Raw genomic sequence first — 15,519 nt, forward strand, 5'->3', positions numbered from 1 at the left:
GATTCACAACGACGTGGTTCTGGGAATTCCAGATTTCAATAAACTCGTTATTGAACATTTTTCTAATAAGAAATCACGTCGCGCACAATACTTATACAAGACATAAATTAATGCTGGTGGGCGGACGACTGTACACATCATGTTCTTTCCGAATAATTTCAATCAAGTGAGCCCAGGTAACTCAACCATGTCTATGGCTAAGGAAAAGTGAGTGGTTTTCATCCTTATTACTCGAGGCACACTGGCAGTTAATTTACCGATATATTTTGTTATGGCTATGGAAAAAAAGTAAAAAATTCATCAAGATGAAATAATTTATTCATGAAATTGTTTAATGCGATATGTGCTCGCATTTCAATTTAACACAATGCTTGGATTCCTGCTTGAATGATGGCAGGCAGACTCGTAATTAATCTTCCATGGATAACAGCTGGCTTTTTATAATGTTTTACGTTTATGGGTGCCACCGCTTTGATTGCCTATCCCCTGGTCGTAACGCATCAGGATCGTGTACCAAACACTTTCGGACGGGCTTAGAAAAACGAGGGCAAATCGATTTGACTCGCTTTCAGGGCGAGAATCCTACCATATACAAATCGGGTCGGAGGCGCTGCAGCACTTTACAGAATTGCTGAGCATGGAACGATTAAAACACCACAAGGTGTCATGCGAATGCTCTTTGTAGGTATAGTTGGTCTGTGTATTTTTTGGTATAGTCTTACTCGGCGCTTGCGTAATCTCTACCACGAAATCATAACGCATGCTACTAAGGATACCCTGATGATTGATTCGTGGCATGGGAACGATTCTTAGTTCGCGTACATTTTGTAAAATAATCATTTGAATAAAAAACAATGAATAAAACATTTGTTACCGCACTTCAAGTCACGCCACCGGCAAACCTCTCGCGGCACCTACGTTAAAAATCATTGTTTACGGGAAATTCATGTGACCATCATGAACGTTGAAAAACGCTACTGTGACGTCATATTGATAACAAGTCGCTTGCGGCCCTTGCCCCACCACCCGATATTGTCACGAGCCGCCACTGGTTATAACTGGTACATTCCACAGAATTTTTACTTGGTCGTTTTCTGTCACTGGTGCTGGGCTGTAATCGTACCAATATTTTGTCGAAGTGGTGATGTTAAAATGTTTGCATAATTCAAGATGAATGTAGTGACCAATCCTATTGTGTCTCCATGTGTATTATTATCAGTGTTGGGATCAAGTCACTTCCTTCGAGTCACGAGTCATCTCGAGTCATTGCACATTTTGACTCGAGTCAAGTCAAGTCAATCCATTTTCGAAAGTGACTCGAGTCAAGTCAAGTCACTCGTTGTTTGGAGGTGACTCGAGTCAAGTCGAGTCGAGTCAAGTCATGTCACGAGTCAAGTCACGATTCAAGTCAAATTGAATTTTCCAAGTATAAGTAATGAATATAAGTCATTAAATTTTGATAACTGGGTGACGGACAGATAAACTGGCCATTTATCTTGAATCAAATAACGAATATAAAGGTAAATATACGTAAAAAAGGCGTTGTATCGCTCACACACACACACGTACAACTGCTAATATAATGCGTGAGTAATTGCGTAAAGCTTTAGCTACATGCTACGGTCTGTTATCAGCCAAAATAGAGTATCGAATAAGTTTCGAGAAGTTGAAACAAATTGATATGGTACAGTACAATACCCATCTACACATCCGCGAGAATATAAACACATAAACTATGTTTGTTCGATTTAATTTATAAAAGAGGGTTGGTGAAGGTGAGCACTGCGTGATGTAACCACTGAGCCGTCTAAGAAACAAAGATGCGTTGCTATTAGATTAATCTACGACAACGTAGGCAGGGATCGCTTCGTTTGCGGTCAATTTATTTGTGATGTAACAATGAAGGATCAGTGAAACGTACAATCAGTAAATGACTGGTTGCTCTAACATAGGTGACACCTGCGTATCGCGAACAATCCGAAAATAGATGAGATGGGGTGATTTAATCGAAACCGTTTACTTGATGACTTGAAATTGACTCGTTAATTCTGCTCCGAGTCACGAGTCAATTGACATTTCTGAAGCGCCGAGTCAGGTCAAGTAAAGTCATATTTGCAAAGTGACTCGAGTCAAGTCAAGTCATACGAAAAACTCGAGTCAAGTCATGACTCGAGTCATCCCGACACTGAATATTATCATTATTATTGTCGAGTTTTAAGTGGCTCGTGTCGCCGTTTCCGGCCTTGCGCACCACGGACAAAATAGGTTATCAAGGATCGAATTTTCGTGCTCTGGAACTATGTATACAAGTTACATGAAATAATAAACTCGGCGATCGAGGTAAATAATTGCGGCATAGTAAGTAAATTGGTTAAAGTAAGAGGTACATTGAGCGTGGTATATACGTCGGCACGAAATGTTCGGTGAAAGTCATATTTTTCGCAATGCAACAGTGTGTGGTCAACCGTGTCGGGGACGTAACACACATTACAAACGGGGGAGTCGGCGCAACCTATTTTGAACAGGTGTGCCGCCAGGCGACAGTGACCGGTTTGGAGGTGAAACAGAATTCTTTCAAATAGACGATTTAGGCAGGAGTCTGGCGCCACTGTTGATATATAGATGGTCGCAACATCCGGTAGTGGTGCTCTCCCTCCTCTGCGGTGAACTCGGCTTGTCATTTGTCTCTGCGGAGCTGACGGGTGACCGCTTTTGCCTCTGATAATGTTAATGCCGGGATATCGATACCGGCTTCCAGCGATTGACTTGATGCAGCCGGAGCTATAGTTGGTCAGCCTTCTCGTTGCCGTCTATTCCGGTGTGATCTGGTATCCAGGCAAATGTTAACATGCCACTCGTGGTCTTTATCTGTGAAAGAATATCAAATGAGAGAGAGATTTTCTTATGCGGCTTACGGGTATGCGGGGCCGACAAGGCCCTCATGGCCACAAGGCAGTCGGAAAAGATCACATAGCGTCGATTCGTAGAAATGCTGTGTTGTAATATCCAGATCAGCGCGAAGACTATAGCTTTCAATTCGGCTGAGAATGAGGACGATAGAGTCGGGCGAGCCCGACTATAGCAATGCAAATATTTTGGGATGTAGACCTCAAGTCCAGCACCATCTTCAGTCTTTGAACCATCAGTAAATATCTGGACGTATCCGACGTATCTTTCGAAGATGAAGTCGAGACACCTACTTTTGATGTACTGTGGTACGTCCTGTTTCGAGACTAACCTAGATAGGTCGATATCGACGCATGGAATCGGTAAATCCCACGGGGGGGGGGGGTGTGTAAAGTATGAAAAGGTTTATTGAACGTGTCGTACTAGAGCAGGGGTCACCAAACCGCGAGGTCATATTTTGCGACCCACGACTTGATGTGAATGCTACGAATGCTAAGAAAAGCATTTCGAAATGCTGAAGTTGATTACTGTTTCAACATATTCTTGTTGTTGTTGTTGTTGTTGTTGTTGTTGTTTCAAAATAAACTATTCTCCTGATCCCAACATCACAATAGGCCTTTTGCAGGACTTCGATCACGTGACTAGATACGCATAGCAACAACAAATTGGTTAGCAAGCTACTTTCTCGCGCACCTGCTTCAGTGCTAAATATCGCATAGTGTACTGTTGATTTCTGGTTGTAAACGTTTCGGAAATTTGTTGTAGAAGTCATCAGAGATTTACCTATGCCAGATGTCGATCCTGTACAAAGCACATAGAATGATATCGTCAGAATTACGCAGAAATCCGTCGTTAACGTAGCCGTATTTCGAATACAGTATATTATCGTTTTCGGGCTGTAAACGTTCTCAAGTGTCATGGAGATGCGCAAGGATTCAAATATGTTGGATGTCTTTGATTCATGAACTATGTAAACTCCTTGCGTCAAAATGATCGACATTGTAGCCGTTATTTGGTAGTCAACTATGATTTTATGACACAAAATTCGACATTGCAGGACATTGACTGCGTGATATTTATTGCAGCATTAAGTTAGGTGTGGATAGTATACTATAGGTGTATTGTAGCGCTAGTTGGTAAGCATTGCAGCATTTTGATGATTGATATCGATTGCAATATATATAGGATACTGCTATTTTTAAGCCTAAGAGACAATGACTGCCAGTGCCAGTACGTTGATGTGTTATGAATTCATGCAATGTGCTACATAGGGGAGACCGGGGACAATTGTAACACTTTTCGTATTTTCCAACATTACGAGTTCTTCTCGTGAAAATTTCACTTTCTAAGTTTTATATAAAGAAGCCAACAACTCGATAGTTGATATGAAAACTAAATTGGAACTCAATCAACAATCAATCATGGAAATTTTGGGTCGCAAAAATTGCTGCTCAAATGTTACAATCGCCCCGTACCCAGGGGCAATTGTACCACCCTTGCGGGGCAATTGTAACAGTGGTATTTATTACTAAACACCAACTGAATGAACAACGAAAACGTAAGCACAAATTGTAACATTGCATGAAACTAAAGGAAGAGACGTTTGAACGCTTCCAAGCTACACCCCATCGCATTTATGGCATCTGAATGCAATATCACCCTTCGTGTCTTGTTCAAGCTTAAAGTGTACAAGAGACACATTCATTCCATCATCTCCCTACACATATTCGGCCTCTTCTACCAAGTTTCTGTTGTTCAGCGGGCATAATGGGTTGGTCATTCGGTCACCTGCGAAGGTGCGAAACCGACCTGGCTAACATATCTTGGTTGAATGGGCCGATGATAGTATAGTAAAACGAGGACGCAACATTGTGTGGCGTCAAAGCTATAATGACATTTATCTGTGCTGTAGAAAATTAACATAAATTGTTCACATTAAATATCAAAATGTAAGTGGGCCATGATCAAAGTCAGAGGACGAGAATTAAGACATGACTATTGAAGTTCGACACACCAAAAGTCGATCAACATGGGAACGGGTGGTTGAATCACGAAAATAACCGAACCGTCAGATTCACATCACCACTATTGTATGGCCGTTTCGACAGATGATCATGTTAGAATTGGTATCGCAAGGCAGTATCTGTTCTGGTGAACTTCTCGCTGTTGCAGGATTAATCTGCAGTAGATGAATGGTAATACCAACATATGAACAAAGACATTCAGAATTGATAACATATTGTAACGGGGCAAAAGTAACAGAGTGTTACGATTGCCCCTGACACGCTCCACCATGATTAGTGTCTCAGTATGGTACCTTCCCGGCGATGCAAGTCCTATTCTTTCGATCACTACGGTAGACTATAGTAACATTGTTCCAGCTACACATATTACGTTGTAACTACTTGAGGTACTATTCGTCCAGACAAATTATTCCAGACCAGAAAAACTTTACTCAAGGGTCAAAAATTTCGTTTTTTGCTAAATATTCCGGGGTTTCGCGTCGTAGCTCAACGTAGCTCCGGGTATAATAGGAGAGATAACTACTGCATGTGCACTTAAAATATCAAACTGATTTCTCCATCCTACTAGCGGTGAGGTCGATTGTTACATTTGCCCCTAGTTACATTTGTCCCCGGTCTCCCCTACCATATATATATTAAATATCCTAAGCTATTGTATGACTTCTCAGTTAAACAATTCAAAATATTTAGACCTCTACACCTATATTACAAGTTATTGATCATTCTATCATGCTGCCAAGTGCCACTACCCGAAGGAAAATGATCATCAGCTCCAATTGAGGGTGAAACAAACTGTCCCGGGGCCTGGATTACTTGATTGATTGCCTGGATTGGATTACTTCACTCTACGGCACAGTGCAAATATCTTGAGTTTCAAGACATATGGCTATACCACATGCATACGGATTAATGATCTGATGGATTATCCCAAGAGAGCCGAACATAGGCAACTAAGAAATTGATGATGCCCTCGTCAAGAATTCAGCCTGGAGCCAATTATTATCACCACATAAAATTTGGTCATGCGGTGGAAGGCAGCGTGGTTTCATGCCAACAGAAAATGTCAGCAGATGATCTGACCACTGACTAACTGTCCTGAACTTCTTTCCCGATGTTGATGTCTGCTTTGAAAATGATATTTCATTTGTGTACAGCAAGACAAGCGCTCTTCCGTGGATGCTATGAATATGTCTAGACAAGTGGCTATGGAGGTAGAGGAAAATACATAGGCATAACAGTCTCGGCAGTTATTGAACTTGATAAGGTTAACATCCATTTTTCTTCAACTATTTCTTATGCTCCGGGTATCGAATGCACAAAAATTAATAAATCGATCTTCTTTGCAAGTTTATTTGTAAATTCAATGAATCAAAGAATATCATAAGTTCAGAATATTACGGAGTCAATGCGAAAGAAACAATGTTAGTCGTCTTTAGAGGATGTTTCTGAGTTGGTTGAGCCAATACACAGAGGGGGTCAGCAACGAAGTACTATTTTACCTGAGTACTAGCGTCATTATGAGTTTAGGCTACTTCCACTTCTACTTGACACTTTTTAGGTAGTACTTTTTTGTCAGGTTTGGGATTTTGTCAACTAGAAAGTAGCTTTGGCGCATGATTGCATCCCCTTGAAGCGTGAGGTTGTCATAACAACTGGGCAAAATAGCCCCAGTACCACGGTGACTAAATTAATTTTTGAAAATTGCACTTATTTGTGGTGTCATCATCCTTTTGCGTTGATCAAGAAGATGCAACATGCAATGTTTACAGTTGTCACATGGCATCAATTTCTAAAACTAAGTGACCCTCAGCCAAATCTACTTCATGTAACGAATTTCTTGACCGCTTTTCAGAAATTCATTTCTACTTCCACTTGAAGTACTTTGGACATGTCCTGGAAGTAATTAGTGCTACTTGTACTGGAGTATAAATTAAGGCATTACTTCTACTCGGTTCCCAACAATGACCACGTTGACCACGTCTGGGTATAGGATGACCGATCTTGTCACTGCGTTTGAGCTGATCTAAGAGTTATATGATAGTTACTTCCCTTAGTTCGCTAAATATCGCACATATGTGACATCAACTATTTATCAAAATCGAGTGTGATTTGCCAAATCCACTTCAATCGCAGTTGCGAAGTAGTGGTAATAAAATTGGCATTGTATAATGTATAAGGCAACAATAAAGTGCACTGATTTGCTTAGTCTTGACGGCAGGTTCTCCCAAAAGATACTTCCGATGTGTTCAGCGACATTTGTTTTATAGCAGCACGCCAGCACCCAAACCAGCAGACAGTATATCCTGATCCTAGCCCTTGCGGGTCCCGGCTGCTTCAGCCATATCTTCCATCCAAAATCAGGCTCCACAACAGACACATAGTACTGTTTGAACTAACAAACACTCTTACCAGAATATAAGTCAATCGCTTTACTTCAAATGCGTAAATTTAAGTACATATGATCAGAGTTTAGTACCGTAATACGACTACGTTACCGATGGATTTCTGCGTAATTCTGACGATATCATTCTAAATGCTTTGTACAGGATTGACATCTAGCATAGGTGAATCTCTGATGACTTCTCCAACAAATTTCCGAAACGTTTACAACCAGAAATCAACAGTACAATATGCTATATTTAGCACTAAAGCAGGTGCGCGAGAAAGTAGCTTGCTAACCAATTTGTTGTTGCTATGCGTATCTAGTCACGTGATCGAAGTCCTGCAAAAGGCCTATTGCTTGTTAACTAAAACGGCTTTGGCGATGGCAACACCATTCCATCAAGGGAGAATCAGTAGATAGACTAGACTAAAAAAAAGGTCATCACTTCGTATTTTTTAGGCGCAGCTTAGATTTTCTGTACACAGAGACCGTGTCAGCACTGCGCAATTGCACAGCTTAGAGCAGGGGTTCTCAGCCCTTTCTTGGCCGTGGCCCATTTACCGGTTTGAAAATATGCTGTGGCCATCCTTTTATCTAGAGTCATAATCATGTTCAATGCGTGGTAATCGACGGCGCCGATATGTGTATTTTTCTGATGATTAATTTACTGATGATATTTAAATGCAGATCTTTCTGCCCACGGAATAGCGCGAAGCGCGACGAAAATTTTCAAGAAGTTGAATAAATATCCTACAACAAACGACCAACGAAATAATTCTGACCCCTTCGAGCGCCCGCCATTGGGGGTTTGGGTGCAGCAGTTACGATCCTGGTAGGTCATAGGCTAAAACTGGTGTGTATACTATGATCGTTTGCTGCTCCATTCGCGTCACGAAACAGCCTTTTCACATGCATCAATTTGATATCCCGACACATTTGAGCGCGTCGAGCGAGTTCCAGTTGATCAGTTAACTGTGACCGATTCGAGAGAATACGTCATGACCTGAGGTTTTGTCGGGCGTGTTTATCGGGCGGTTGTCGCTCGACTCTGGAGCAGGAGATTCGTGATTTGTCGGGTGATATTGGTAATCTCGCTCACCGGGAAATGTTAGCTGCTAGATCATGTATCAATTGATAGGCGAATTTCAAAGAATTTGACGCGATGTATGTTTACTTATTGCAGTTCAGTGGCTACTTGCATATAGAATTAATACTTTATTACAGTTATTGTGCACGTTACACGTTACAGTACGTTGTGGAATGTCGGAATCTGGGAAAATTATATACCCCCAAAAAAGTAAGGTACTTCTGATGTATTTACACAGTTCTCTAACATATCCGCATGTTTCTAGAAAACATGGAACAGTGCGGCTATCCAAGCCTTGCTAGGGTTGATTAACGAGCGTGGTGTCTTGGCCCAACTAGATGCCCGTCGGCAAAGAAATCGGCCGATTTTCGAAGATTTGGCCACAAGTCTAGCTGAGGCAGGACATGTATTTACATGGTTAAGTACATATCTCTACTGAGTTTGTCAGGCAGATAAACAGTTTTATCTCGAATACAGGGAAGAGGTCAAAAACCAGTGGAAGTAGGCCTACCTGAAGAAGCAGTATTACAAAGTGAAGAAACAGCTAATGACATCAGGAATGGGGGCAGAAGGGCGACATTGGCCACCCTTTTCACAACTAGATGAGCTGCTTCGAACTAGGCCGAGAACTGCGGTATTTTGATTTTTTAATCAATTAGATATTTGCGAGGTGGCTCATGCGTAACCCATTACAGGCACTAGTTACTGAAGGTCTCCAGTCGTTCCCAAGGCTGACTGTGGAAGTGGACGAGGCCAGTCTTACGGTCTCTGAAAGCACAGGTAAAGTGTTTAGTATCAATCCAGAATGTGTTGACACCCACAGTACTGCGTAGCACGATTTTTGTTACGTTGCAAAGTGTGAGTGCTTATAGGGCCTAAGCTGTTCTCAAAAATATGGTTTGTTATATCATGTGATAATCTCTGTTCAATCTGCTCGGCAGCTGCTGCTGGCCAAAGCGGAGACCCTGACGACAGCATCACCGCAAGTGACCATGAAGGTAGGCCTGTCAAGTATCAAGGAGGACTGAGGAAAAGTTCGTCAGTCGTAGTTCTATCCTCTCGGGGATAGGCTATAGGAAAGTGTCCCACTTTCGTTGCAGCAATCACTGTTTTGATCCCAGGGTCTTCCACAACCGTTGGCAGCAGAGGAAGATCCAGACAAAGAGCTTCGAAACATAAGAGAAGACGTATGTTTGATTTCCTGGTTTATAGAGTAGAGGCGAAAAAAGCATTGCGTTACTACTTGTAGGATCTGGAAGTTTTGAAGAGAGACTACTGAGCCTTATCGAAGAAGAGCGGAAGCTGAGGCGAGAAGAGATAAAGGCTATACAGCAGGAAAGCCGGGCAGACAAAGACCTTATGGACAGACTTGGACAACTAGAAAATTTTCAACTTTTTCAAATTAGATTAGAATTAGAATTAGAGCTATACATTTTTTCCAAATTAGATTAGAATTAGAATTAGAGCTACACAGTTTTTCCAAATTAGATTAGAATTGGAATTAGAGTAACAAAATTTTTCCCAATCAGATTAGAACTAGGATTAAAGCTACACAGCATTTTCCAAATTATATTAGAATTAGAATTACTGAATTCGCAAATACTTGGAAATTAAATGTAATTGTGAATGAGAAATAAATGTAGCAAAAATCAAGTTCAGTTCATATCAAATCACAGTGCGTTCCCATATACATGAGAATGGTTAACGTCTGTACACCAAACTTGGCTCGTTTTGCACTCAGCAGGGTCCACCAAGACGCTGGCCACATGCGGCCGGCAATCTGATTTGTGATTTTGGACGAACGCGAAGTAAAGCATTTTCAAATGCTGAAATTGATATCAGTTTCAATTATTGTTGTTGTTTTTTTCAAAATACTATGATCGTACGTACGGTGTACTGTAAGTAATGTGATGGCGGCTCGGCAGTGGCTCTATAGATTTCCCTGCGCGAGAGGGATATTCTTGTTAACTCGCTGCAATATGCCGCGGACAACGAGGCATTTTCAGGAAAACAATAAATTAGATTAGAATTAGGATTAGGGCATAGAAACATTTCACAAATTAGATTAGAATTAGAATTATAACATAGAAACATTTCACAAATTAGATTAGAATTAGAATCAGAGCATGGATACATTTCATAAATTAGAGTAGAATTAGATTACTTGCATTTCGCTCTAATTTAGTGAAAGTAGACAACTAGAATTATCTAGTTGTCCAAGTCTGCTTATGGAACAATTTATGTCTACCATAACTCGATTGGCAGATTCAATGCAAAAATAAATTTATTATCATATTGGCAATAACATGTCAACTCAAAACTTGAGTCGATCTGGGAGATGTTGTTAACAGAATAGGACTTCAGCAATTTGAAATAATTATCAATGATAAGCAAGTTACTTTTTCGAAGTGTGTGTCAAAGCAGAGCTGTGGAAGTTCACTGACTACAGAAATCAAATCATAATAAATCAATTGGCTGATTTTTAAATTCTCTCACTACCAATATTCTCTCCCACATTCATGTAAATCTACTTACTATATACACCTTATGTATGGTTCACAGGAATTAAGAAACCGTACAGAATACGCATTCGTCCGCATCATGGGATGCAAATTATTGATATGGAAATGCGATGCTAATCCTTCGTTTACTTGAACACTCCATTTTCAAATGTATGATGGCATGGCACCCCAGCCCATAGCTTAGTCGAAGAGCAATACGGAGAAGTTGTAGCGGATCGTATACGTTATTAAAATATGGCGGATTATAAAACGTAAATAAGCCATACAGTGAAGGAAAATGGAGACATTACTTCACTTGCTTTTATACTTTAACCAGTGTTGGGATCAAGTCACTACCTCCGAGTCACGAATTATTGCTCATTTCGAGTCAAGTCACGATTCAGGTCAAATTGAATTTTAAAAGTATGAGTGATGTGTAGATAGTAATTGTATTCACAGAATTAGTACAGGCAAACTTAGTCCGACATACCACCGCCGCCGCTCTCACGTTCTCCCCACACCAGTGCCTCTCGCAGGTCACGGTGCACATACAACGCATGCAAACCACATACCCCCCTGATCTCAAGATCAAAAGCGAACGAAATGAAACAAATCACTAAACAATGCAACAAACTAGAATATAATGCTATCCCATATCAAAGTCTGCCAACCAGCCGGGTTGTGCCCTTCTGCGAGATGGTCTTTGTTCTACTTCTGGCATCAATTCTTCACCCAGCGGTTCACCTTGCGAAGCCATTGTCGATTCACTGGCATTTTCGTCATCAGTTGAAAATAAGTCAATCAGATGTGGCATTCTGCTCTGGCTTCGTTCCTGATCTGGGCCGCAACCCATTACACGTCTTATATGTGATATGTGACGGTTCGTCCCATTCACTTCAACAACCGAGTCCGATACAATATCGGTCACAGTTCCTTTGCTCCACACAGATGTACACCTCGCATTAGGGGGCTTCACAAAGACACTTTCTCCGATGTTGTATGGGTTTAAATGTTTCTTTCTGGAATCGCGGTCTTTTGCTACTCCCCGCTCTCCATCTGGAAGAGTAGACTCATAACGAAATACCCTCTCAGCTGGTACGACATTCTCAAAGTTTGGGGTATTATTATACCAATACACCATCTCACTCACACTACCACCAGTCCTGGCCACCATTCGTTTGATGGTCCTGTGATTTCTTTCAACAATCGAATTTCCGGAATGTTTGTAAGCACAGCTGAATACATGGCCAATTCCCCAATTCCACAAAAATTGTGACATTTCGTGACTTCTGAAGCAACTACCATTGTCACTCAAAATTTCGTCGACAGCCCCACGCTCCAGCAACACTTGGCTTAGATGCTGGATGACTTGTTCGGTAGATTCGGTTGTTATCCTCCTCCATATCGCAAATCGACTTGGACCACAATCAATCATACTTAAGTAAGGCTGCCCACCAACGTATGTAATGTCTAATGCCAGCCTACTCCATACTTTATCCACCGACAACTGCCCGTGTTCCCACTTGACTGGATGAGGATCAATTTGGCGACATATGTTACAATTGTCAACCACCTGTTTAACCGTTTCCCGGCTTACTTCCCGCCCCAAGCAGCGTTCTGCTACATACAATGTTCTATCTGTTCCCAGGTGATGCTTTTCGTGGATCCTCTTGACACGATCTTCCACCGCTTGACTTTGCGGGGCAACCCCCACACAAACTTTCTGGTACCAAGTACGCGGTACCCTTGTCAAAGCATCGGCTATGTTTTTTGCAGAGGGGACCAAACGGATATCGACTTTCATATCATATTCTTCAATCAACTGTGCCATCAAACCCAACCTTCTTCTCACAATCATTTCACTCAAGCCATGCACTCTTGGTCGGTTCAAATCCTCCAAAATTGATCTCACCCAGTTGTAAACACTGGCAGAATCAGTAATAATCTCGACTTTCCTTACTCTCCATTTTAGCACTAGATTCAGTCCCTTCACCACAGCCTCCAATTCTGCAACATTGATGTGAGCACCATCATCCTGCTTTCTCATCCAGGCCGCATCTTCCACTACATGACCATCCACCATCAGACAACACCCAATTCCTAGGTTACTAGCATCACACCAAAGTTGCGCCCTTCCTCCAGCAGGAGCTGGCCAAATTCCCCCCACCGGATCTTTCTCTTTCACCCTCGCAAGGATTTCGCCAGCTAGTTGTGACACATGATGTGGTACCGTTTCGTCCCACGCCACTTCATTAGCAAGGCGCTTTACGTAACTGCAAGCAATCCTCAGCTAGCCGGCCACAGGGTAGTGACCGACAAGTTTACCAAACATAGAAAAGAGCTGCCTCTTTGACCATACTTCACCAGAGTCCGGCAGGATTCCATCTCTGGCCCATTCATACGAACCCGCAGCTGTCGCAGAGACTCTCAGTCCTAGTACCCGTGCATCGTTCAATGGGACAGGCTCCTTTGCTCTCAGCCCATACCGTAATAAGTGCGTCTTCACCGTTTCCACATCCGCGATACTGGCATCAACAAATATATCATCGATATAATGATCTGTTCCACGTTTTATCTCTTGACTCTGCGACAACACCACCGACAGGATCTTTGACATTACTTTTGGCGCAACATTGAGGCCAAATCCCATACGTGTCATGACGTATTTCTTTCCGCCATGCTGCATAATTTGAAATGTGTGCAAGCGCTCTGAAATGTGAATCTGCAGATATGCTTTTTGCAGATCTAAGATATATGCATGTGTACCTTTCTTCCGCCATTCTCTCAGTTTTTCTTGGCACACCACAACATCGGCACCGGGATGACTCATCACATGACTATTCATCTCGCGGTAATCCATAACTGGCCGCACCTTTTTTGATTTGTTTGGTTGTTTTACTGCCATCAGAGGGATCAGACCCTTTTGACGTCCATGAACGTCTGGGTTGTATTCTTCCAACCAACCGTTTTGAATCCATTGATTCACTTCATGATGGAACTCTTCTTGGCACTCAGGGGGAATCGCGTACCCCGGACAACGGTTTGACAAGGTTGGTTCTTCATTCGTCCATTTCCACTCTACAACCCACTTTGAACCATCAAAAATAGCGTTAAAATCTTTATCATCAATTACCAGCTTCTCCACTTCTTCTTCAATCAACTTCTCATCTTCTTCTTCTTCACTCAGCTTCTCATCTTCTTCTTCACTCAACTTCTCAACTTCATCTTCAATCGGCTTCTCAACTTCTTCTTCGCTCAACTTCACAACTTCTTCTTTAATCGGCTTCTCATCTTCTTCACTCAACTTTTCATTTTCTTCCTGACAACTCACACCGACAGCAGCATATGTGGGAAGTGCACCAAACAGTACTCGAAGATCTGGACCAACAAACACCCCATCCATCATCTCGATCACATCCGTCCCCAGAATCATCCTTGCATCACAAACCAGACGAGTTGCTATTAAAACTTCCATACAGAGGTCAACTTTGTCAATTTCTAGTTTGACTGTCGCTTCACCATGGCAACGTGTTAATTCACCATTCAACATTTCCACAACTAGTTTCGGTCCCTTCACTGGCACGCCCAATTGCTTACACACATCTTCTCGCACCACTGATCTCTGGCAACCACTATCAACGAGAGCTTCTACAGATAGTCCAAATATTTTTACAGAAATGATTGGCAGCACCTTTTTCCTCACTGTCGGTGGCTGGGGAACCCATCCGATGCTGACCGTTCCCCATTGCCGTTTCCCTGATTGATTGGCCGTGTAGCACCGTTCTTGCAGAACCGAGCTATATGACCAGGGTTACCACACTCGAAACACTATATTGGCGGCTGTCCACGGCCATAGCTACGTCTCCATTTATCTCTATTTGGGCACTCGCGTGCTATATGTCCGTCTTTCCCACAAGCGAAGCACTCAAAAGTCTTCCTTTTATATGTGCCAGCCGCACAGAGCATACCAACAGGCACCCTGGTGGACAAGATCATTCTAGCTCGTATCACCAATTCACCAATTTTCAGTTTCTCAATTTCAGCAAGAGATTTTAGCTGGTATGCCACATCGATCGGAAGCCCCGTCACAAAAGCGCACTTTACTATCGGTTCTGAAGCATCAGGATCCATACCCACAAGAGCAGCTAGTCTCTGGAGGTCAGCTACGAAAACATCAACACTCTCACCTTCTTGAAGAGTCCTACGCTGAAACTGGCCGTACGCATCGTAACAATTGACGCCAAACGCTGCCAAGAGAGCAGCCTTTACTGTATTGTACTCCTTTTTATCCTCATCACTCAATTGTCTATATACTGAGAACGCCGCGGTGCCCAACAGTAGAGGAACATATTCTTCTGGCTTGTTACCTCGCAGTTTCACAACAGTCTCAAATTTATCAAGCCACACAGCTACATCGCCCGAAGTAGCGAAGTCCACATACAAAGGCATAAGGTCCGTTATCCTCACCGTCGACATACTGCCGCGATAGCTTGTAGATAGTAATTGTATTCACAGAATTTAAACAGGCAAACTTAGTCCGACATACCACCGCCGCCGCTCTCACGTTCTCCCCACACCAGTGCCTCTCGCAGGTCACGGTGCACATACAACGCATGC

General features: G+C 42.3%; 4 protein-coding genes across 4 annotated transcripts in view; 2 read left to right on the plus strand and 2 right to left on the minus strand.

Annotated features, from left to right (window-relative positions):
• LOC145457410 (cilia- and flagella-associated protein 144-like) overlaps nucleotides 1-15,519 on the plus strand; it is a 203,074-nt gene that overhangs the window by 91,581 nt on the left and 95,974 nt on the right. The window lies entirely within an intron of this gene.
• LOC145457428 (uncharacterized) overlaps nucleotides 1-15,519 on the minus strand; it is a 502,676-nt gene that overhangs the window by 58,717 nt on the left and 428,440 nt on the right. The window lies entirely within an intron of this gene.
• LOC145459478 (uncharacterized) lies at nucleotides 8,916-9,741 on the plus strand. The gene is made up of 4 exons (XM_080338132.1): nucleotides 8,916-9,035; nucleotides 9,097-9,181; nucleotides 9,343-9,399; nucleotides 9,523-9,741. The coding sequence occupies exons 1-4, from the start codon at nucleotides 8,949-8,951 to the stop codon at nucleotides 9,648-9,650; spliced, it is 357 nt and encodes a 118-aa protein (XP_080194258.1). The 5' UTR covers nucleotides 8,916-8,948; the 3' UTR covers nucleotides 9,651-9,741.
• Nucleotides 13,193-14,452, minus strand: LOC145434334 (uncharacterized). The gene is made up of 2 exons (XM_080311696.1): nucleotides 14,203-14,452; nucleotides 13,193-14,079 (listed from the first exon to the last, which is right to left on the minus strand). The coding sequence occupies exons 1-2, from the start codon at nucleotides 14,450-14,452 to the stop codon at nucleotides 13,193-13,195; spliced, it is 1,137 nt and encodes a 378-aa protein (XP_080167822.1).

This window comes from Botryllus schlosseri, chromosome 2 (assembly GCF_051294905.1).
Source record: "Botryllus schlosseri isolate E-star chromosome 2, Bs_hap1, whole genome shotgun sequence".
NCBI classification, from domain to species: Eukaryota; Metazoa; Chordata; class Ascidiacea; order Stolidobranchia; family Styelidae; genus Botryllus; species Botryllus schlosseri.

Bases quoted from the DNA above. Each gene is read 5' to 3' on its own strand.
- LOC145459478 (XM_080338132.1), top strand. From the start codon at position 8,949: ATGACATCAGGAATGGGGGCAGAAGGGCGACATTGGCCACCCTTTTCA. The intron at 9,036-9,096 runs GTATTTTGATTT...AACCCATTACAG, and splicing joins GAACTAGGCCGAGAACTGCG to GCACTAGTTACTGAAGGTCT. The intron at 9,400-9,522 runs GTAGGCCTGTCA...TTTTGATCCCAG, and splicing joins CACCGCAAGTGACCATGAAG to GGTCTTCCACAACCGTTGGC.
- LOC145434334 (XM_080311696.1), bottom strand. From the start codon at position 14,452: ATGTTGAATGGTGAATTAACACGTTGCCATGGTGAAGCGACAGTCAAA. The intron at 14,080-14,202 runs GTGAAGAAGATG...AGCTGAGTGAAG, and splicing joins GGAAGAAAATGAAAAGTTGA to AAGAAGAAGATGAGAAGTTG.